Source organism: Pavona decussata, unplaced genomic scaffold, assembly GCF_977016875.1.
Source record: "Pavona decussata unplaced genomic scaffold, jaPavDecu1.1 SCAFFOLD_214, whole genome shotgun sequence".
NCBI lineage: Eukaryota > Metazoa > Cnidaria > Anthozoa > Scleractinia > Agariciidae > Pavona > Pavona decussata.
This window is the reverse complement of record NW_028145619.1, coordinates 2,010,001-2,033,692: the sequence shown is the minus strand read 5'-3', so window position 1 is coordinate 2,033,692 and position 23,692 is coordinate 2,010,001. Positions and strand designations below refer to the sequence as shown.

Genomic DNA, 23,692 nt, shown 5'->3' with positions numbered 1-23,692 from the left:
CAGATAATTAAATAGTAAAAATGACTTCGAGTCCTGCCTGTGGTATTTGTGCCTGAGTCAAAGAGTTAGCTGCTCAACTCCTCAAATGGTAGAATGCTTAAAAAAATTACTTAAGGACGGTGCCTACTAATACAAGGATATTTTTGCGCGGCTTTAAACTATGCAGAGAAAGCAGAACTTAGCAAGTGCTCTAAGTATCCAAAAAGAAAATTGGGGTAACCGTGCATTTTTCAGAGATAATAAAGCTTCAATTTGGAAAAAAACGCCATATATTGCTTTGTATTTTACTGCATTTTAGAATATTTGTTGCTTAATTATCTCTCAAAAATTCCCCGCTACTTCCAATTTTTTTTCTGGATTCCAGTAGCCCATACTAAGATCTGCTTTTCTCCCATAGTCCTAAACTGTGCAAAATACTTCTGTATTCTAGCACATTTTTACCCTCAATTAAGGACGGTGCCTCTTAATACAGAAGTATATTTTCACAGTTAGTGCTTAAAGGCTGGTTTCCATATGATCGCGGATCGCAGATCGCAATAAGGTCTGCGATCGTCGCAGACGATCGCAGAAGATAGAACCATGTTCTATCTAAAGGCTGGTTTCCATATGATCGCGGATCGCAGATCGCAGATCGCAGATAGCAATAAGGTCTGCGATCGTCTACGATCATATGGAAACTACTTCTGCGATCGTCTGCGATCCTGCGATCGTGATCGCAGACGATCGCAGAAGATAGAACCATGTTCTATCTCCTGCGATCGTCTGCGATCAATTGCGATTGTTTGCGATCTGCGATCCGCGATCATATGGAAACCAGCCTTTAGATAGAACATGGTTCTATCTTCTGCGATCACGATCGCAGGATCGCAGACGATCGCAGAAGTAGTTTCCATATGATCGCAGACGATCGCAGACCTTATTGCGATCTGCGATCATATGGAAACCAGCCTTAAAGGGAAAGTCCACTCTGGCAACAAATTGATGTTCAATCGTAGGGAATAATGCCTTACTTCTAAATTCTATTTTGAAAAGTGGAAAGACTATTCAACTGACCTAAAAATTACATTTGAATATCTTCGCTTTAAATTTCCCTGGCGCCGCCTTTTGGATTTTATGATCAGTGAGCATAAGTTCTTTTGTGCGAAACAATTGGGTCACCATATGACATCATGCAATCCAAAATGGCGACGTCCCGGAAAATTTAAAAGTGAAAATAGACGATAATCAAATCCTGTTTTGTCCGACACGAAAATATTATTTTCAAGTTTTCCAACGAACTTGAAATTAGATTGTATTGTCAACAAGTTAACCGTTAATTTATGTCGAGAGTGCAGCTCATTGTAGTGTAGACATTTGTGAGACAATTGTCAACATCAAACACAACAAAGTCAATGAAATAACGTGTCCGGTTAACAAAAAGTTGTATTTCGTTTTGATACAAAAACAGCAGAAGGCTAGAAGCTGTTTCACACCTTAGTAAGTCACTGCGAAAACAACCGCACCCGTTCAGGTAGGTATACAAAAACACAGGTCGAGATTTGAAACCTGGACTTAGAATGAGCTTAACAAGGGAAAGATTCTAGAAAAGCTGTTTGTAAAATATCCAATAACGCACAACGCCATATAAAACGTACTGTTAGGTAGCTTCCAAATTACACGTGATATTCATACTTAGGATTTTATTCCGAACAAACTTGAACGACATATTCAAGGTTGGCTCTGGGATGTGGTATGCTGATTCATGTAACCTTCCACAAAGATATTGCATGAAATTACAGCTAACAATCCATCATTGATGAGATGACAACTTGTACCAGCATCTGAATCATCCTTTTTCATTTTGAATCTGGAAAAAGGAGGCCTGTTGACAAAAAACAACTCAAAAACGACCAAGGAGAAACAAAAATTATGATATTAAACAATTGCGCACTGGGAATCAAAAACGCAATCAGTGCAATATGGTTATGGAGCTGTTATCGCCTGTCATCGATCACAGATCGGTGATGCTGAATGTAATCTCACTTCATGATTGGCTGATAGTAGTTTTCTACACAAAAAACTGTTTAATAGAACTGAGAGCTTAAGATTTCCGTCAAGGTTGGCCGCATTGGGAAATTGGGAGCAAGGGAGAATCCCCAATCAGAATCGTTGTTGCCTTTCAAAGATCAGAAATCTGCAAACGCAGTGCGCAGACAACTTGGAGACCTCAGTCGGAAGATCAATTTGGATATCAGCCTAGCGTACACAAGTCGGAAGATCAAGGATGAAATAAAACTGAGGGAAGACAAGCCACCCCTTGTGAATCAACAATGCGCTGTGTATCATTTTCAGTGTGGCCTTTGCGATGCAGGTTATGTCGGTTACACGTGCCGACACCTTCACCAGCGAATAGAGAAACTTAAGGGATTGGCAATCCGAAACCACCCGAGAGAGCAGCACAATATGGCCCAAATGACATTGCGCGAAGTTTTAAATTTTTAAGAAAGTGTCAGAAAAAACTTGATTGTCTTATTTTTGAATGCTTTTCAACAAAGAACTGAAACTAACACTAATGCATAAACAAACAGTTTGATTCCATCCGCGCGAAATTATTTGTTTAGATCAGTTCTTAACGAGCCTCATTATTGCTTCATTGTTTCATTGTTTTATGTCCTTTTTTAACTTTATATTTATTTAGAATTGACATGTCTTATTACATTTTAGCGTTCATGACATTTTTACTAATTTTAAACTGTTTGTATCCTTTTTAATGCTAAGTTTTTTATTTTTTATTCGCACTTGAAAATGGCCTAGGAGAGGCCGAAACGTCGTGACCTTTTAGCGTTCACATTAAGTATCCCGGGAAAGTGCCATTAGGGATTAGTCGCATCTTGTACATTCACTGTATAACGTTTTACTAAGTTCTGTTTTTAATATTCAATTCTTGTTTCCACCAGACGTGGCAAGAACTGTTTAAATAGACTCGTATTTAAAAGTGAATATTTCAAGCAATTATGGGATAACTTGGGTGGATCGTAACTCAGTTCCGCGAGCATGGTGACCTATTCTTTTTATAGCATTTTTTGAAATACTACGAACCATCCAACGATCATGGAAAGCCGTAGAGAAAATTTTACGACAATTCTTATTTCGAGGGAATCAGTTTAAGAAGAGACATTCGCTCACTGTTCAAGAACGCTTTTGGTTTATTATTTACAAGTTATTGTTCAAAAGCGTTTTCAGCGTTTCTTTTTTTTGGCGCGAGAATTTACCAAGATGTTGATACCATAAAGATGCTTAAAAGTCAGTGATACGAGCTTATTTATATCGTTTGGGTTCGCTTGAAGAAATTCAAGTCCCGGCTAAATTTGGTCCAACAATGTTGGATTGTGATGAATAAATGAGAGATGTACCATTTACAAATAAATAAATGTATGTATATACATCCGATGTTGGATTGTTTAGCAGCGTAAATGGGGAGATGTTTGAAAAACACAGCAGACCGCACGTTAGTGTACAGTGGCGTCCGAAGGATGACGTTTATAAAAGCCTCTCTGATCGTCAATTCAAGGTGTCACCGTGAACATAGTAGAAGTCTGCACTAAATATATCTGAGAAAAGCTGGAAACGAGCTTAATGATGACGTCATTTTCAGATATCAAGAAGCCGCTGAATAGATCTACGGATTCGTGTTGTAAAAGACCTCTTGTTGGCTTCGCGGGCTCTCGTTTGTGGCTTCTCACCGAGCCTACTACTCGGTTGCTTGAGGATGACGTCATCGTCTGGCACCGATAAGCCGCTGGTTGGATCCACAGGTTCGAGTTGTAAACGAGGTCTTTTCGTCCTCGGGTTCCTCCGCTGCGAGCAGCCCGTTTTATCTCTGACTGCCGCGAGAACGCTAAGTTACTGAAATCACTCTTATTCTCTCCGGAGCTTCGGGACAGTGAATACGCTGGCCTTCCATCCATCCCCTAGTTGCATTTCCGCGTGCTGGTGTTGTTGCGACAGTAATCGGCACTGTTTCTCGTGGACATAAATCGGCGAAAATAGAAAACAGCTCATTGCGAAAACTTCGGTTCAACAGAATATAAAGGCAGGGGTTGATGGCGCTATTGGCATGGGCTATCCAGCTAAAAACCAGCTGAACTTCCATCGGTAATAAGTGCCCTAGATCATGACGTACGTACCAGAAAAAATGATTCACGTAAGTTGGAAACCAGCACAGCGCAAACACCACGCATATGATGACCAACAACCGTACAACCTTACGTTTGGATTTTTCAGCCGCGGCGCGGTTACTGTCTGTGACGTTTCCTGGAATTTTTCGCAGCAGTAACGTACGGCAAATCAAGATGTAGATAGTGATGGTTATGAAGAGCGGCAACGCGTAAATCATGATAAAAACACAGATGTGAAATATCTTGAGCACGCGAAAAGTTCCTTCTAATGTTTGATCGTTTGGATCTGCCCAAGGCCACACCTGTGTGCAATAGTAACTTTTTTCATGTGGTTTATACTCGATTTGAAAAAATAACACGTATGGGGACATTATGACACACGATATGATCCAAATTAGCGCTGACAGGATCTTCGGCCTCTGAAAGATCTTTTGTCTCAAGGGATAGAATATGACGTAAAATCGGTCGATCGAAATGAACAGCATTGTAAGGACCGAGGCCGCTATCGAAATAGGTATGGCATAACACAGCATTTTGCATGTAACGTTTCCCAATACTCCGCCAAACCAACGGGTGTTACGATAAAGGAAAGCGACGGAGTAAGGCATGACCGTGAGAGTCAGAAGCAGGTCTGCCACAGCCATGTTGGCGATGAATAAGTTTGTTTCATTGATGGATGATTTCTTTAACACCACGAACAAGCCAAAGGAATTGCCCAACAAAGCGACAAGGAAGATAACGGCATACGCCAGTGTCATGCCAATCTTGATATCCGCTGGAACGCCGCCGAGCTGCTGCTGTGTGGAAGTGGAGTAATCTTGTCCAAGGGTGATGTTTGTACCTAAAAGTGAGAAGTAGAATTTCTGTATTACATTGTTATTGTATTATTGATGAGCAGTTTGCCGCATATGCACTAAAAATATATATAACTGCAGAAAGGATGAGAAACTTGCAAGGTTATTACGTTCATACAATAAGCAGACTTCTACAACTGCTATTAAAAAGGAATTGTGGAGCTCGCTTTTAGGCCTTTTTTGGCCAAATATATATATTGTACCGTGTTTTCACAATCAGTTACCCTTCTTTTAGCACGCGCACTCCTTCAGGTAAAGACCCATTTAAACGCCTTCAACATTTGCCCAACATTCGTTCAACAAAAGTTGAACGGATGTTGGGCAAATGTTGGATGAACGGAGTGTTCAAACGGTTTCAACGCCATTCAACGTTTTCAAAAACAAAGGAAATGTTGAATCGATGTTGAATGAAAGATTTTAAACCAGTTTAAATTTGATTCAACACACTTTCAAAAAACTTCAACATTTTTTTACGCTTTCAACAATGTTTAACGACCTGTTCAAACGCCCTCAACATTTGGTTCAACAACTGTGTTGAACGCATGTTGAAGCAAATGTTGAAACCGTTTAAACGGGCCTTAAGCCCCCGTTTACTGTCACAGCATCCCTGCACCAGTTCTAAAGCTCTACTTTCATTGGATCTTGATAACCTGCAGCTGCATTGTTTCAAGGGCAGGGAGCATTGTTCTGTTGCTCGCTCATTTTGTTCACTCGACCAATAATGTGAGAAATGATAGATCAGAGAATTAACTCAGCAGTGTATGTTTTATCTCACATTAAAAAGTGCTAAAATGAACCCATGAATTTCCCAATTAGCGTTAGCCTTATTAAGGAAATGGGAGATTGCACAAGGCAAAGAAAAAAGAATCTTTGATCTCGGTGGTGACTCGCGAATTTCATGGGTTCACTTTAGCACTTTAATATACACTGCAGGGTTAATTCTCAGATCTATCATTTGTGGTAGACACAACATTCATTTGTACCCTACACAATAATGTGAGGCGTTGCAAACGATGCATATAAAGAAAGGAAGTCAGAAATAGAGCACGATTTTACGTCCGTTGCTCAGCAAAGGACGATCAAGTCCGGAGGTCGTGGGTTCGATTCCCGCCGAGGTCAAAGAGTTGTTTCTTTGTCTCTTGCGATCTCCCATTTCCTTACCTGGGCAAAGCTCAGTAGGAAATTCATGGGTTCACTTTAGCACTTAACTTTAGACACACACTGCAGAGTTAATTCTCTGATCTATCATTTGTGGTAGACACAACATTCATTTGTACTCTACACAATAATGTGAGGCGTTGCAAAGGGTGCAAAGAAAAAAACCACGTCAGGAATTGAGCTTGAAACAGAACTTAGGGCTACAACAATTGCTTTACAGTTGTCAGGAAAATTTTGTGTTGTGTAGGCTGATTATATCTCCTGTTCAAAAGCTCTTGATTATGGGCGGATCCCAACCCATTTTTTGGAAAAACGATAAACAAAAATTTCCTGTAGTTAAGTACTCCATGGCGATATTAAGTGACATTTCGGATTGTATGTTCAGTTATCATCTCCAAAGTTCTTAATCACGGCCTGTTTCAACAATTCAATTTTAGGAACAGCGATAAAAAATTAATGACGCGAAAATTTCCGGCAAGAAAGTACTCGACGCTATGACTGTGAGTGATATTCCTAATAGTAAGTTGATTAATCATATCTGCTGTACAATAAATTAAAAAAAAATCAAGTGAAGCTTATGGATAAAACTGCGTTATTTATCAAATTTATTTCCGTGTGTGATCTGTGATCCAAAAGGAAGGAAAAACAGAAAAGAAAAGATAAGATTTAAAACGATGCTTTGTGAGACTCAAACTCGCGTCATCGAACTCAGACCATCAGGTCGACAATTGCACATTTGAATTAAATGTTTCCGTTTGACCGAGGTTTTAAGGAACTATCTGCAGAATTTATCAACTGGTTGAGGACTTGACGTCACTTAGTCAAATTTGTTAGAGTGGCACTGTATGAATTTGATCACGAACTCTTCAGAAAATAATTTCTTCAGGAAAATAAACCCACACACTTTTTTTGCGTGGGTTCTCGGCTTGAGACAATTATAAACCTGATTGATGGTGCGAAAAAAGGACGAATTCACGTTTTAGTTCACATTGCATCTTAAGCGCAAGCCATATCTATGCGCACAACATGATCTTCCCTCCCCTCGTTAAACGTTACCACTTGGGAGCCCATTCCAATCCCCTGTTAAGGTACCGAAGGTTCTTTGTCCTTCGCACCTCACTGGTGCGTCGATCTCAAGATTGTCGGAGGATCAGTTGTTCGGCGACTGGTCTCTGTGTCATGCCTGGCTGCTTTAGACATGAAATGTTGTCCCTCGTTGTCTCTCTCTCGCCAGGCGTACATTTCCCAAACTCTGCTCAAATTTCATAACCAATAATTCAATTTTTGATAGGTTTAAAAGCGAGGAAGAAGTGACTTAGACTGTAAATTGACTGTAAACAACTGTGAAAAAAAAACTCACTTAAAATCATTTTAAGATTTAAGAATGGCTAAAAAACGACCACGTTTCGACGCTGTCTTAACGTCATTATCAAAAACCAAAGATATTTTTTAAAGCTTTTTAAGTTAATACAATGTCAATGCAAAAGTAATATTTTTCGATTCGCGACACCGGAGAAAAAAAAACTAATTAAGTCATTATTTCCCGCAAATGATTAAGGAACTCATTGAGTTAGTTTGTACGAAAAACAACCGGCAATGTGAAGAGAAGGGACACGAAAAATACCGTTTAATTTTGGCCCAAAACCTACTGTGGGAGCTTTGCGAAACGCACGCCATCTGGTTTATAAGCAAGAATCGGTGAACTGTGAGTGAACCTTAACAAAAGCGTTTATTCAGCCGGGGATGAATAATGCTCCAAATCGCTTTATGCAGAGGAAACCGGCTTTTTTCGCGTCTACATTCACCTAACCGCCGCCGTTGAATCTGTTGCTGGACTAGACAAGGACTTAACTCAAAGGCACCCACCGATACAATTCGGTGAGCATCTGTTCGGAGCGCTCAAAGTTCCGATTAAATCGTGAAGAGGAACTATTGTTTTCTATGGTGTTGTGAAGAGAACTGAAATTAGTGTTTTTTTTTTTAATAGTGACTTCTTCTTAAATTTTAGTAAGATGAAAAGTTAATTCCTTTTAATTTGTGTTAGAAGGGACGAAAAATGTCATTAAGAGGGCGAAATAAGGGCAGCTAGGATTTTCGGAACACCAAGAGCGGCTCGTTTTAAAATTACGGGGATAGCTGGGGGAGCTGTCACGTGACATTTTCTGCGGCCTAAAAATTCAGCTAAGCATCCTAACAGATCAAATATCCCTAATAATCAAAGGTCCAAAAACGATATTAGAAATCAGAAAACGACATTTGTAGTACTTTTTCTCAAATAATCTCGTTTGGTGCCGTGTTAACTATTAGCCTTACCATTCGTTGCTGTGGTATTGTTAACGTTGCTCATGTTGGCTTCAAGATATGGGAATTTCTGTTGAGACAAACAGAAATTAAGACATATAAACACAGTGGCTTTGAAAATTTCCGAACGACGGAATTGTCGTGAGTAAACAAAGGTATCTACTACCAAAAGGGCATGCTTCCTTATGTAAATACCGCGCGAGAACGATTATTTGTTGCAAAATGATAGAAAAAAATCTTACAGACACATTTGGCAGGCTCTTGTATAACAAAAGGCCAGCGCAGTTATCTTACTATTATTTCCTTTCTAAAGCCGACACAAAATAGCACTTTTTCGTCATTCCAATTTCCTCACCATTGAAATTAATCAAATGTAGGCGTTTTTCTGGAGATGATTGAATACATCCTATAATTTAACAATTTACGTCTTGTTAAGAGCCAAAAAAAGAAAAAAATCGTATGTAGTTCAAAAAAAGTTAAAAGGTTGCGAAAAAAGTGTTTAAACAAATGAAATCAAATATGTCCTGCGAATAACAGAGTCTTTCTGTAATCAGTTTCGGAGCTGTCAATGTGTTTGCGAACTTGTCAAATTTTGGCGCCAAGTTTATTTGATCAATTATTCAAATAGATTTATCACTTAGCAATTTTAAAGTGTTTCTGGCATGCTGGTTATTGTAACGAATAGAGTTGCGCTAATGCACGCGAACAAATTGAAGATTTAACACTTTTTTTTTGAATCGTTTTTATCTCTGTCAAGTCTTATTGTCCACGAGACGAGATAATTTGCCAAAGTGTTTTGTCTCAAGTATCTTTGAGAAGCTGAGAAGCTGGGAAGCCGGTGCGATGTCAATGAAGATTTTCCAAATCTTAAAGGTTTCCAAGTGTGCATTTTACTTAACGATATTAAAGCAATCGTCTTTTCCACGCTGGGTTTTCCATTTGTGCTTACAAAAATCACAAACAAATAAACATGAAGATAAAATGCATTCTTCCAATTGCGTCAAAGACTCAGCGGCAGAATGAAAAAAGGGTAGATTTTTTTTGTCACGATTTTCCGTTGATTATTTAGTTTATAGAGGCAGCCAGCTGCAATGAGTGCTCTCTTTTTTTATTTTTGTTTGTTTGCTTTTTTTTTGTGCTTGGCAAGCCCTCCCCTTTTGAAAAAGGCGAAGCGAAAAAGAGTTATATTTTGTCGAGTATCAAATGAAAGAGTACAAATAAACAAGCTTGATGCAGAATTAGGCCTATTTGTCGGTCAGGCAAATGGCAACCTTTTCGTAACCTTGCATGGTTGAATATTCAGACGTGTAATAGATGAGTCGGAACCGATAAAATTAAGCTTATTTTGGAACGACAGGATCAATCAATGAACTAAGAATTTTCGTACCGTATATCTTACCCTAAGGTCAATAGGGCAATGAATGATACCCAGCTTCATATCAGAGTGCAAAGTATGACCTGTTCCGGCCCTAACTGGTTGAAATCCAAAATCATTTTAGACCAAAATGGCTTAAAACAACATCCCTCGAGGCTGTCCATTCTTGTTTACGGTAGCATAAACTAACTTACCCCCGATTGACATCAGTTTAAATTACTCTGAGACAAAGAAAAATGTATAGATTCTTTTCCTGATATTCCGCTGATTGCGTAGCTTGAAGAAAAGATAATGCGATTACATCGGGCTGTTTTCTTTTGTTTTGGCAACCGGTCTTTTCCTATTGGAAAACGCGAAGACACAAGACGCTTCGTTGTTTTTGGACCCTTTCATGTAGTTGAGTTAAAATGGTGGCTGCGAGATCCACCCACTTTTCTGGGTGAACGACAAATTGCCCGAGTTTGTGTATTTAGATAAGAGATGGCCGTGTGTCAGAAATACTTGGAAAGATGACATAGAGAAAATGCTCGGTCACGTTTTTATTTTGGCAATCAGAGATATTTGGGATTAATTCTCTGCATATCTTCATGAAACTCAAAGCTCAAAATGTTTACGCTTGGATGATGGTCTGAAAAATCATAAGACGAGGAAAAACAACTGAGTTTTCAAACGCAACTAATAAATATGATGATTTCTGTACATTTTTGGCGGAGTTATCGCTCAATTTACCCTAAAAAAATTGATTTGTCTCGAGCCTTGGTTGTACACAACTAAAGCCTATTTAATCTTGTAAATGTAAAAGAAATCTTGACATTCTTTGCGGAATTGTCGCTTAATTAACCCCAATTTAACCTTGTTTTGAGCCTAAAGCTCTATATTACTAAAGCTTATTTAATCCTGCAAATCTGCTTACTTTGGCCACACGTACGTGCACTTCACAACATTCTAACATGTCCTGTATTCTCGGGCTTTTCTTTAAATATTATTTAAGTTTAACCGATTCATTCCGCTTGTGAAACGTGACGGTTTTGAAAGAAGTTATTCCTTTTGACTCTGTGGACTGAATCCTAACGGAAAAACCATGCAAATTGAAGGTTTTTAGCACTGAGACCTTCCCGAAAAGAAGCGCGACTCTTGTTCCTTTTCCAGCCTGTAAGTTGCGCGCTGTTTAATGGAAACAAATTTTCACAATCCTTTTTAGAGTTTAACTGTTGATACATACTTGTTTTGCTTGTATTTGCCGCCTTGTGAACTTTCAAAGCAACGTTCTGTCTGTTCTTGGATTCCTGTTTTGTGACCGAGATTCGTTATCAGCGAGAAATGTCGTGATTTTCTCGACACCGGTTAATAAATCTGCAAACAGTCCAATTACAGTAATGCGCGCGCATATTTGTTATTAACCAATCACAAGTTACAAATAGACTAATTAAAGCAAATCATCCGTTTAAAAATTTAAATAGTAAACATCTGTTTCTTTTTCTTTTGACGTATCCAAGTATGTAAATAAAAATTGTACGTCATTGGCCTGCTAGTCCTTGCTGAGTCCAATAATTCATTCTCCGGCCGTCTTGATTGATTCATTTGTATCCGGTAAATAAATAGACAAAATTAACACACACCTGAAAAGACAAATCCAAAGTGAAATAAATAATATGTCAAAATATACGAATGTTAAATGCGCAATGTATACTATTTTGGTTTTACTTTCAAAAAGCTTAAAAAAAGGAAAAGAAAAAAAACCAAAAAAACAACAACAAAAAAATTGGAATCAAAGGAGACCTCACAATACTGGCTCAGTTTTCTTTTGAGTTACTCTAGCGATTTTCTGAGAAAAAAAAACTGTCTTTGGCTACCGTGGATGGCCGAGATGGAGTGGATTGCATGGAGAGTGAAATTTCTTCCCACGACTCTGATCGATTGTATTATTAATAAATGAGAAAGCATCTCAGTTATATCCGCAAGCCTACTAATTCCGAAGTATTTTGCGTGGTTAATGGCTAGAGGGTAACCACGCACTATTTTAGAGATAATTAAGCAACGATAATTCTAAAAAGCGCCAAAATACAAAACAATATACGAAATGTTTCGCAATACGAAGCTTAATTATATCTGAAAAATGCATGGTTACCCCTAATTTTCTTTTCAGATTCCAATAACCCTTGCCAAGATCTTCTTTTTCCGCGTAGTTATAAACCGCGCCAAAATATCTCTGTTTTAGCAGGCACCACCGTTAAGAAACCCGACTTTCTCGGACCATCGCCAGATGCGCAGAACGTATGCGTAGTAGCAAAAGTAGGCACCGTCCGCAGCTGCGAAGGAAAGCCTGACGCAATCCGCATAACCTGGTCATTGCCATGTAGTCGAATCCCGATTAAGCCCGAATTTTTTTCAGGATTTGTTTGAGCAGTTGCTTAAACTGCGATGTTCTATCCTTTCTTCATTCTCTCATCTGCGGTTCAAATATTTGAATTTTTATATATTTCACTTCAGGTCTTCAAAAATCGTTAAAAACTAATAATGGCTTGTTATCCCTTCGATAAAACAACTTCCTGTTGGTGTTCTAGCAACATTTTGTGTAAGAGGAAAGATACTTAGTTTTAACATCAGCGCAGGTTTTACCCAAAGACGTAAAACTGATCCTATTACGTTGCCCTGGTCAGTCGTTGAAAACCAGGAAAATCAGTCGCACTGATTTAATCACGGTAATAGAATTTCGAAAACTTTTATAGCATGGCGCAAGTGCTTCCCTATCTTATTCCTGTTGGGGTCATCATGGTACATTTCTCAACATACGCTCGGCCGTAAGATGACGTGTGTAAACCAGACAAACTCGGGTTTCCGTGGCTTAGTTTATACAAAGGTTCTCCAGAAATGGACGAAAATAGTGAAGAACTACCCGACTTTTCTCTTGGAATTGAGTCTTCTTCCAACTGTACCGTGCACAACATAAACATCGTGATGAATCTGGCCTTTAACTTTGACTTAAACATTTGAGTATTTAATCATTCTGTGGCCATGGAAACTCGTTTGTCTTCATTTTCAATGACAATTTCAGATGAAACGTTCTCGTTCAGACCATAACATTGTGGCGTGTTTGTAACCAGCCAATAAGAACCTTTGTTTTCCTGTGCAGCGCATTCAGAGAATTTTGTATTATCAATCCGGCACAAATAAAACCTGTTTTGGGCATACCACTCTGTTGTCACTATGTTATAAAAGATTTGGTTCTTGCTTTTAGCTCAAGAAGGTAAGGTTGCTCAAGACATAGCCGAGAGAAGCTCTTACGCGGTTTCTCTCGTGCTCTCCAAACTTCCCACGTGTATCCATAAGTCGATATACACACGCTAAGCATGAACAAATTCTTAAGTGAAAATGGAAACCAACAAAGTAAATATCGCTGTTATCTTTGTAAGTTCTCTCTTAAGAGGGATTTCTTGTCATTGTGGTATGTATTCCTATTCCGGAATAGGGTCAATCGAACGCACCTTAAATGACAAATACCACTTCTTTCCGGTTTAGGGTACGATTTTCATAAAGCCTACGATACATTACGTTTGAAGCACATTACCAAAATGGTTTCATTACGTGATCTTGTTTGTTTAAGGTATTGCCATTATTTTTGACAAAAGCGCGTTCTTTGGGCCGACTGTTATCATGTACGCAACACATTTGTGTCTTCCCTGGAAAACAACAATTAGAGCGGTTCAGTTAGATTGAATCGAGTGTCGAAATGATCCACGTTTGCTCTCTTTCTCAACCAATGAGAAGCAAAAGCAAAATCAATCGCGAATTGTTCACACGCTTTTTCGCGCGCTTGGCGCCGGTTTCCTTTTATTTGCTTCGATTTCTGATTGGCTCACTCATAATTTCTGAAGCTTCAGTTGCAAAGGAAGTGAATGAGCATCATTTTAATTTCTAACTAAAGTTTTAGGAAGTAACGATAAGTGATTGAATTCGATCTGATATGATATGATATAACGTCATAGAGGGTTTGAAACCAGTTTAAACACAACTTTTTTTTTTTGCGTTAATGTCGGTCTTTCGGTTAACCCTAACCTCCTGGTCCTTTCTATTATTATTGGCTAGTTTACTTATCTATTTATTTATTATTTATTCATATATTTATTGCCGCTACTTATAAGATTTTCCCGTTTGCTTTTGCGTCCGCACAGAAGCAGCCAAGCCCAAGGCGGGAAAAAAACTGAAAATAAAAAATTGCGGACTGAGTCGATAGTTGTAGCACAACTCCGCCGTTTTGAAGTCTTGTTTCCTTGTTATTGTCCATTCCTAATTTGGTTTGTAACTCACCCACAATACAGTGCAAGCGCATCAGTTGGGTTGTACAATTTTTGAATGAGTTGGAGTGAATGCCTGCGTCTTCTTGAGGAAACTTGGATCAGTGCAAGGTGTCTAAATCTTAGATATCAGTGAAGATAAAAGATTTTCGCTTATTTCGCCTGTCTGGGCTCCTGTGCCGGATTTTAATGTCCGTCAGCGGATAATATTTTTGCAAGTTGAGTAAGGCAGTGTCTACTCCGTGCTCAGTAAAATCTGACATTCTTTTCGCGAGGTTTTGAGAGCTCAGTCAGTTATAACTATAACAATCTGCATTCCATGTTTGTGTCGACATTCCTCAGTATGTTTTAATGTAAAAATGAAACAGTTTGGCAGGAAAAGGCTCTCCAGAAAGAATAACTTACAACTGATATTGGGACAAACTGACAGACAGAAGATCTTGCGTGCTTTTCAATAGCGATGAAACTGCACCGGTGTCTACATCTTTAGGTTTGACATTTCAAAACGCTTAGTGAAAATTAAAGAAGAAAATGCAAGCTAGGAGAAGCTTAATACAGTAAGGGAGCTTAGGGAGTAGTCGTACAAGGAACGCAGGCTTGTCTCTGACGCTGAACAGTAATCGCTTTGTTTAATTCGTCGCAAGGAGAATGAACGCAGCGAGAATTCCTACAGCGGTGTTAAAGTCTGCACGAATCCTACTTCGCAATTTACTTTTCATCTCTGATATCACTCTGTCAACCAAGATTGCTTCTTGTAAATTTGTGAGGGGCTTAGCCTGGTATTCAAGATTTGTAAAAGAATGAGCAGAACCCTGCATTTAATCGCATGTTTGGCAATTGGATCTTGAAGGGGCTTCGTCCGTGACTTTCTCCTGTTCGATCTCTTTAGTTATGCTGGTTAATCCTTTATCTGCGGCTCCTCTTGTTTCACAATCTGTGAAATGATCTTGATCACGCGAACCTGTTTGATATTGTTGTACGGCGGTATATTTATTGTCTGGGATGTTGGGCTTTAGATCTTCTTATCAATGACAGCTGATGTTGCTTTCTTGAAAAAACCCTGACCTACGCAAAAGGCAACAGAACTATAAAGTCTGTTTCATTCACGATGTTGGCCATGTCATCGAATGAATTCGTTTCTCTCTAGAACTGCGAGTTTCATGTCTCTGCTCCACATTTCGATCTTTTTATCGAATGGCCGAGCTGCGTACTAGAGCAGTGAGGATGAAGTATCTTAAGTCACTTTCAGACAAGGTGTTCATAAATGGATCCACATTGTGCTTTTTCAATATACCTTAAGTAGTTGAAGGGTTGTTTTAGCTTTATTTTTAGCGGTCGTGTTAAGCGGGCTCTCGGAATAAACGTCACCCAAAATCACGCACAGTTTCCTTTAACATCATACCTTTATGTATTTTTTTTTTGTGTATTTTTTTTTGTATTTTGTATATGTAAGAGGACTACATGCCGTCCAATTTGGAAATAATTGGATGAGAAAAAATAGTCCGAGGAATTTTTTGAATCCAATTATTTCCAAATTGGACAAGCGTGTAGTTCTATTACCTATTAATTATATTGTGTATTATTTAAGGGTAAAAAATAATGCTGATTTTTTCAGGAATATATTATTTCAAAATATCTTCGGTATCCAAATTAATAGTTAATTTGGATCGGTTTCCTAATTAACAAATAATACAATGGTTGCTTGAATGGGATTTCTGACTAGCAATTTAATTAACGTTGTTACCGTTGTTGTTTTTTTTGCTACTTATGTAATTTCTCTTGTTATTTGGATTAAAATAAAGTTCTCTAAATGCAAAAAAGTGTTCTTGTACACAAATCAGGTTTGCAATTTTTTCTCTATGTCTTACAACGTTAGGGACGCAGTACTAATACGTGGGTAAGTAACTTTAATTAATCAGGATGTTCTAGTCAGCAACAAGGCTGGTATTCAGACGGCCCTGTATTAAAGAATTTACAATGATCAATTTAAAAACAAAGCAAAAATTAACAAAGAGCATCACAGTTGCAAAATATAAAATACGAATTCCTCATTAAAAACTATTGTACGTAAAGCTACTGCACATAATACAGCCTACAAACTATTGATTTATCTATCCACTAAGTTGCCGACTTGCGTGCGTTTGCAATATTGCACTTCGTTCTTTGTTTGAGTGTTAGGGTGTCAGAGAGCTGCATAAGAGAGTGTGATACTATCGCGGTTCCAAAATAACCCGCCTGTTGTAGAAACGCTGTATAACAGGGTTAATATTCACAGCTTTAGTTTCCTCAAGTACGTGAAGTGGGTAAAAGAATACTTCAATACAATTGACAATTATTACAACTGACAAAATTTTAAAAATGTTCAGTTTTCTTTCCCCTTAAATCAGTCTTCGCAAAGTAAGTTATATTTCGCATTTTATAATCCTTACAATTAGAGTTACCTTACTTATTACAGCTAGCGTTGTAATTAAGTTTAAACTTTTTTCGGTATGATATTTGTAATTTCTTTTTTCTCTTCCTCCCCCACCTCGATAAGTCAACTACTTGCGAGTGGATCAGTTTATTTTTGTATTAATTTAGTTGCTTGCATATATTATAATGAAGTTTTGTTGTTGCTGTAATGTTGTTGTTTTGTAGGGAAAAATATAAACAAATATACATAAATGCAGGAGGAAAATGGATACTTGGGAGGAGACAAAGCTTAAAAAAAATCAAAAGGCTTATAGGATAAGGCTTCTTCCTTTTATTTGTAAGAAATGCGTCAGTGTCAAACAGAATTGAATTTCATTGAATAACATGCGAGATATTGCAATCTCAAAAACAGTTATTCCCATACATTTCTTCTAATTTTCGAAAATTTGTAAATTTTGGCGATTGCCATAACATTTACGCTTAAGGTAGATTTTATAAAGTTGAAAATGTCAGCAGAGTTTCTTGTTCTTCAGCTTAATTGTACAACAGCTCGGTATGCCTGAAAGTGTCACTTTTTCGGCTATAGGCATGGTATTGCTTTGTTTTTACTCTAACGAGGTGAAACCTTGTATAGCGGTTGTTCTGTAAGACCTATTTTGACATCTTCTACCAAAATAAAGTAAATAGATAAATATTTTGTGAGAAAAAAGAAGGCTAATAACTACCAAGGAAAACTTGTTTAGTTTGATTTTAAACGAGGAAATGGAAAGCGAGCTAACAATATTCGAATATTATGAAATGTTCTGATACGTTCCTGTTCGATTCCTTTTATCACTTGAAGTTTGTGACTCGAAGCAAGGAACGAGAGTTTAGAACAATAGAGTTCAGTTTTTATGCTGTTACGTCACCAAAAAAATTGTGCCATTTACCATGAAGAAAAATTGGGAATGAAGAGCCTTTACAGTTTAGCACACGGTGATGTAACAATTTATATAGGTGATTCGAAGCCCGTAATTTAACATAGCTCAACAGCTTCACCACCAGCTGCTGTAGATTAATCCTGGGTAACAAGAGAATGGACTTCATCGTGAATGAAGAAGTCCCCAAGAAAGTGAAACAAGATCTGCTCAACCAGCTGATTCAGCAACGACAGCTCCACTTCTTAGGGCATATTTTCAGGAGACCAAAGAATGAAATGGTCAACAGGTACGCCCTTTTCCATCCTAAACATGGCAAACGTAAGCCCGGTCGCCCAAAGCTGATGTTTCATCAGTACATTACCAGCTTAATCAGCCAGGCATACTCACCAACGACAGAAGAGATTCGAAGCATGGTAAAAGACAGGAAGGCGTGGAGAAAGCTCGTGACCGACTGCAGTGTAGTTGGCTGATGATGATGAATTTGACATAAGCGGGGGTGTCATTTGACGTACCGGTCAAGCACTTGTGAGTGAAACTTAGTGCTATCCTGTTATAGGGAAGGCTGCAGACGCATATTAACCTCAGCAAGGAATGTTCTCTGCCCTGGTTCTCTCGAAGAAATTTGTCTTCCTTCCTTTCAAAGATGTTTTTTAATTTTAATTTCAAAACGGTTTTTCATCAACTGACTGACGCAGATCGCAATTTGAGAAAAAATTAAGAGGAGAAAGCTGTAGATGCATATCAACCAAACACGGAAAAGTGTTTTTATTTATTTCTTTCGGCCGGAAGCTTGTTTTTCAAGATGGTTTATCCTCAAGTGATTGCAGCATTCCTTGCTCTTTTCAGCGCGATCGGACTTCCTGGTAATTTACTGGTAATTGTGACGATCATCTTGGAAACAAGATTCCACGTGATGCGGTTTGTTCTACTCGCTAGCTTAGCAGTTTCAGACTTTTTGGTTTTGATACTTATCAACCCATTCCGCCTCTCAAGTATAGCGAAAGAGAAATGGCTCTTTGGTGAAACAATGTGTTCTGTGGATACTTTCTTTGCCAGATACTTCTATCTGAACACACTTCTTCATTTGATTGCGATTTCTTATGATCGATACCATGCGATAGTGAAATCGCCTTTGACTTATGATGGCGCCATTACCAGAACAAGAATGGCGTTTATAGCTCTCATCTGGATCATCCCGGTTCCACTTGCCATCACTCTGTTTCTTGATTCTGCAAAGTACGTTTACAATTCTGAAGTGTTTTGCTGTGAACAAGGATTTACGGTAAAGGGCAATGCAATTGCAGGGTACTTTACTGTCACCTTTGGGTTCACGTTCGTGGGAATCGCTGTTCTCACCTGGTTGGTCCACAAGACGGCGAAAGCTCAGATGAATGCCATAGAGGTTCAGATAAGAAGCCTCAACGTTTCTGAAAGTCAACAGCAAAATATGACAAAGAAAATTACAGAGCGGAAAGCGACTGTCGACGCCTTTATTGTCATTGGCGCGTTTTTTCTGTGCCTACTTCCCCATTGGGGAGTTAGTTTCTTTCGTCGCTACAAAGAAACCGTCCGAGTTCCAGGCCAAGTTCAATTGGTTACGAGTTGTATTTTTATTGCCAACTCAGTGTTCAATCCAATCATTTACTCAATCCGCAAAAGAGGCTTCAGAAAAAGGGTTAAGAATGTGTTGAGAAGGATTGGGCTTTGCAACGTTCGATAGACATCGCCAACAATATGATTTTCAAAAGCATACTTTAAACTCAGCCCGGTAATCTAGACACAGTTGACAGAACTTGAACACATGAAGCAGTTTTCGTCACTCTAGATGTAATATTTTAGGTTGGCTTTGAACTAAACCGAGGAGGCTCTCGATATATTGTAATATGTTTTAGGATCGTAGCAAAAACTAGACCGAAATAGCTCTCGCCACTCAAGATGGAATATTTCAAGGATCATGGTAACAGCTGGACCAAAATAGCACTCGCCACTCAAGGCTGACAAGAGCTATACCGAGACGGCTTTCGTAAATCAAAGAAGCATGGTTAAATGTTTCGGCCATGTCACTCGGCTTCACAACGTCCTTCGTATGCACGGGCGAATCCCCAGCAAACGAGAAAGAGGAAGGCCAAGAAAAATGGGGTATGCAAATTTTGAAGAGTGGCCGGTGGGATTTATCTTATTGTTTCAGCGGCAAGAATGGCTGATCGACGGCAGGATTGTGTTGTAGGTATCCTTGGGCCTCTTAACGTCCACCCACGAGCCCTTTTGGCTATGCAGAGTGACAATGATGATGGCAAGGGCTCGACCGAAATAGCACTCAGCACTCAAGTTGGAATATTTTAAGGAAGTATGGCGAAATCTAGATAGAAATAGCACTCGCCAAGTAAAGGTCGAATATATTAATATTTCACTAGACCCAAGAAACTCTCGCCAGTCAAGATGAAGCATTTTAAGGACCCATAGTAAGGACTAGACTGAACTTTGAGAGCCTTTATTTCATTAACTACACATGAAGGGCATGACCAAAGTCCGATGACACTTTTCGGCCAAAGTTGAACTTCGTGAACACGCCGAATTTACGATGTATATTGTAGATTTAGAGCTTGAAGCGATGTCTTACCAGCTTCAAGAGTGAACCTTTTCGTATCTTATTTCCCTTGTTATTATACTGTCCTTGTGATGTAAGTTCTAAGAATATCGCGATGTATCAAGGCAAAAGCCTCCAATTGACGATTTTCTCCATTCGTAGCGCCTGTCTTTGTAAGGAGAAATTAGGCGCTGATCACTTGATTGAAGGAGACTCGAATACAAGCTGATAGTCAGATTTGGTGCTGTTGGGGTCTGGAGAATTAGACTGATACGACTCAATTGAAAATGTCTGCAAATCAAATGCTTTCAAGTGCATGTTAGCGTTCGATTACAATTAAACAGTGTCATAAATTGTGTCCCCGACCATAGGTTTCAAACTCCTATCTGACCCGTTCGTGTTGGGGTAATGGTTTTTAATGTTACAGTTTGATTCTTTTTTTTAATACTTGAAGCAAGGAACGAGGGGAAATTTTTTACCTGGGAGACTAGTAGGGGATTTTTATGTTGTCACTTCAAGACGAAAATTTATCATGTGATATGAAAAACAATTGGGAGCCGCTATAATTTATCAGACGGAAACGTAAGAGACATTTGAATGAGGAAACTAAACAATGCAGCAATTTAGTTTCGTAGTTGTAACAAACGAGATGAGTAGTATACTTTCAGAAAAGATAAGCGCCGTTAGTGGATCCACTTGGATCCCCTTGTATCCTCTTAATTAATATTCCTAAGGGTCGAGTGTATGACGTCACCTATTGTTATAACCTAGGGAAAAATGCCTTCCTGCATACTAATAAGTGCCGAGGTTTACCAATGAGCGTCACTTTTGCACAAAGGAAACGATAGACATGCCTACCCTTGCCCGCTCTATACCCACCCTGATTGGATCTTAAGATTTATATTGTCTGTTTTGAATAAAAAGCGGTTAGATTTTGAAAGCGCTATCGTTCTTGCAATTGCTTTGCTGGGAAATTAACTTTTTTCCGATTTTCAAAACGTTAGTACCGTTGAAAATGGCTTTTTCCACCAACGTTATTGATCTTCAAGCTGCCTTGAGCGCTTGTTTAACTGTCCGCGACTGGGAGACAAAACCGTTTACTCCCATCTATGTCGAAGAAATGAAAAAACTATTAAAGTCACGCACCGTTAGTCAGTTAATTATGCGATTTCGCAAGCCTAAAGCTGCATACAAATTAGTTCAGTTCTGCTGGAAAAACCCTAAGGGAGTATCTTTGTATATAAGCAATTTTATATAACTTAACAAAGATCAATGGAAACACGCGACTTATAATTGCTAGCAATAGAACCAGACAAGAGATACCGTAAGAGTATCTTAAGTCACTTTTTCAGACAAGGTGTTCATAAATGGATCCACATATTTTGCGTTTTTGATATACCTCAAGTGGTTGAAGGGTTGTTTAATCTTTATTTTTAGCGGTCGTGTTAAGCGGGCTTTCCGAATAAACGTCACCCAACATCACGTACACTTCCTTTAAAACATCATACCTTTTTTGTATTTTGTTTTTGTATTTTTCGTTGTTACCGTTGTTGTATTTTTTGTTACTTATGTAATTTCTCTTGTTATTTGGATTAAAATAAAGTTCTCTAAATACAAAAAAGTGTTCTTCCACACAAATCGGGTTTGCAATTTTTTCTCTATGTCTTACAACGCTGGGGACGCAGTACTAATATGTGGGTAAGTAACTTTAATTAATCAGGATGTTCTAGTCAGCAACAAGGCTGGTATCCAGACGGCCCTGTATTAAAGAATTTACAATGATCAATTTAAAGACTAGAAATACGTGACTCGCAAAACCTTGCGAAGCTAGGGGTAGGGACAGTTGATTTGGAGTGAAGGAATGGGAAAGGGCAGCTAGAAAATATCAATTGCCTCCTTCTTTATGATAGAGATGGAGAGGATAGTGTGCCTCCCGGAGTGTGCCCTTTGAACAACCCCACCCTCGTCAGGAGCCAATGACCCTGCCCTTGTGCAATTGGTTTGACCACACCCACTCTGTGTGATGTCATCCCCACAGACTATGGGACTGATACACTGTAGTTAACGGCACGTTAGGGATGCAGCATTGGGGGGAGGGGGTGGGGTGTCCGAAAAAGGGTAAAAAATCGTGGAGAACCAAAGTTTAAGTAAAAGGAATCCTGCATTACAAAGGAAGTAGGAAAAAGGATTTCAAGGTTGGAAAAAATCTTGCACCCTGCTGGCTGTGAAAAAAAAAAAACTGACATACCTCTCCAGAAAGTCCTCCCCCTCACCCCCCTTCACACTTGTAATGGTGAATCCCTGACCAGAAGGTTCTATAAATTGCATCGATCTCCTTAGTCTTCATGGATTTCAGAAGTAATCACTTAATAAAGTGTTAGCATTTAAAAGAAGGCAAAGTAATAGCTACCATGGACATGGTTAAGTGTTACCGTGCGTAACGGTCTCCCTTTCTCACTAATCCTTTCACTCTCAGAAGTGAGCCGCATTATTTTAAATTCTCCTCATAATTTCAATACACTGTCAAGCAGACAGGAAATAAGAATTAAGGAAATAAAAACAATAAGGGGATAGTGTTTTGCTATGACACCAAAATTAAAAAGGGTTAGTAAAAGTGTACAATATTTTGCAAATAATATTTAACAGAGAGCTCTCACAAGATGGTACATGTAACTGTAGCTCATCTTTTTGCTCTCCAACCCTGCACCCACCCCCCCCCCCCTTCCCCCGTATCGTCCATGTTAATCATTAAGTGAAACTCATAAAGTACAACATTTGTTATAGTTGCAACTGCTTTATTTGCATAAACAAAATATGTACTGATAACATGCGATTGCGGTTGCTTTGAAGAAGAAAATTTCAGTTGGCAGTATGGGAAGTGATTGTAATTGAAGGGGTTCCTGGAAAAAAAAACGCTAAGTGACTTCTTATAAATTGCTAAATTCTACTTCCAAATTTCATTGTATTCGTGAAACAAATGGAGAATTTGACCTTACATCAAAAGTCACTTAGGGCCTTATTTCGCACACCCCTTCAATTATTGCAGTGATGTAATTTTCTCTTTGTAACGAGTGCTCAGTGAATAGTTGCGAGGCAAGACTGGGGGAAATTGAATGGATAAGAAATGACCATATTTTCGTCAAAAAATTCCATTCCCCTGAGTCTCATCTGCTTACCATTCAGTAATGAAGTTGTTTTTACTGTTGCAATTTTGATATTAAGCAAAAAGTACTAAATGACAAAACGGTTATGTTTTGACCTTGAACTGCAATTTTGTTGTCACTTACCTTGCAGTAGAGGTTAGAATGTAAATATTTATGTTTATGCTACATCTATACTGGCAACACTAACTGAACTAAAATGTAGGAAATAAATTTTATGTCGAAATTAAATTTTCGAAAGTGTACTTTTCTTGTAATCACTTACCTTAAGAAGGAAAAAAATATCTACATTGTAGCAATTAGAGACCCGGGCCTAGAGACTGGCTATATGAGATTTTCCTGGTTTGTCCGAAGCGTTTGTAATCAAATCTCGTTCCTGTTCGGTTTCATTAATCACTCGTTGTTCCTGGTTTGTCCGAAGCGATTGTAATCGTAAATCGCGTTCCTGTTCAGTCTCACTAATAAGTCGTTG

General features: G+C 38.7%; 2 protein-coding genes across 8 annotated transcripts in view; one reads left to right on the top strand and one right to left on the bottom strand.

Annotated features, from left to right (window-relative positions):
• Positions 1–954: 954 nt before the first annotated feature.
• LOC146460196 (prolactin-releasing peptide receptor-like) overlaps positions 955–23,692 on the bottom strand; it is a 61,318-nt gene continuing 38,580 nt past the window's right edge. For 4 of the 7 annotated variants that reach the window (XM_085088511.1, XM_085088512.1, XM_085088513.1 and 1 more), the window contains 2 exons: positions 8,483–8,540; positions 955–4,998 (listed from right to left, as the gene is read on the bottom strand). In XM_085088511.1, coding sequence (XP_084944637.1) covers positions 3,878–4,998; positions 8,483–8,516 — 1,155 coding nt within the window. In that variant the 5' untranslated portion in view covers positions 8,517–8,540 and the 3' untranslated portion in view covers positions 955–3,877. Of the gene's footprint in view, positions 4,999–8,482; positions 8,541–8,764; positions 8,938–11,067; positions 11,417–23,692 lie in introns of those variants that run through there. The other 3 variants (XM_085088510.1, XM_085088516.1, XM_085088517.1) reach the window with 3 other exon arrangements.
• On the top strand, positions 18,275–19,192 carry LOC146460201 (octopamine receptor beta-2R-like). The gene has a single exon (XM_085088321.1). It carries the CDS (start codon positions 18,275–18,277, stop codon positions 19,190–19,192), a length of 918 nt encoding a protein of 305 aa, XP_084944447.1.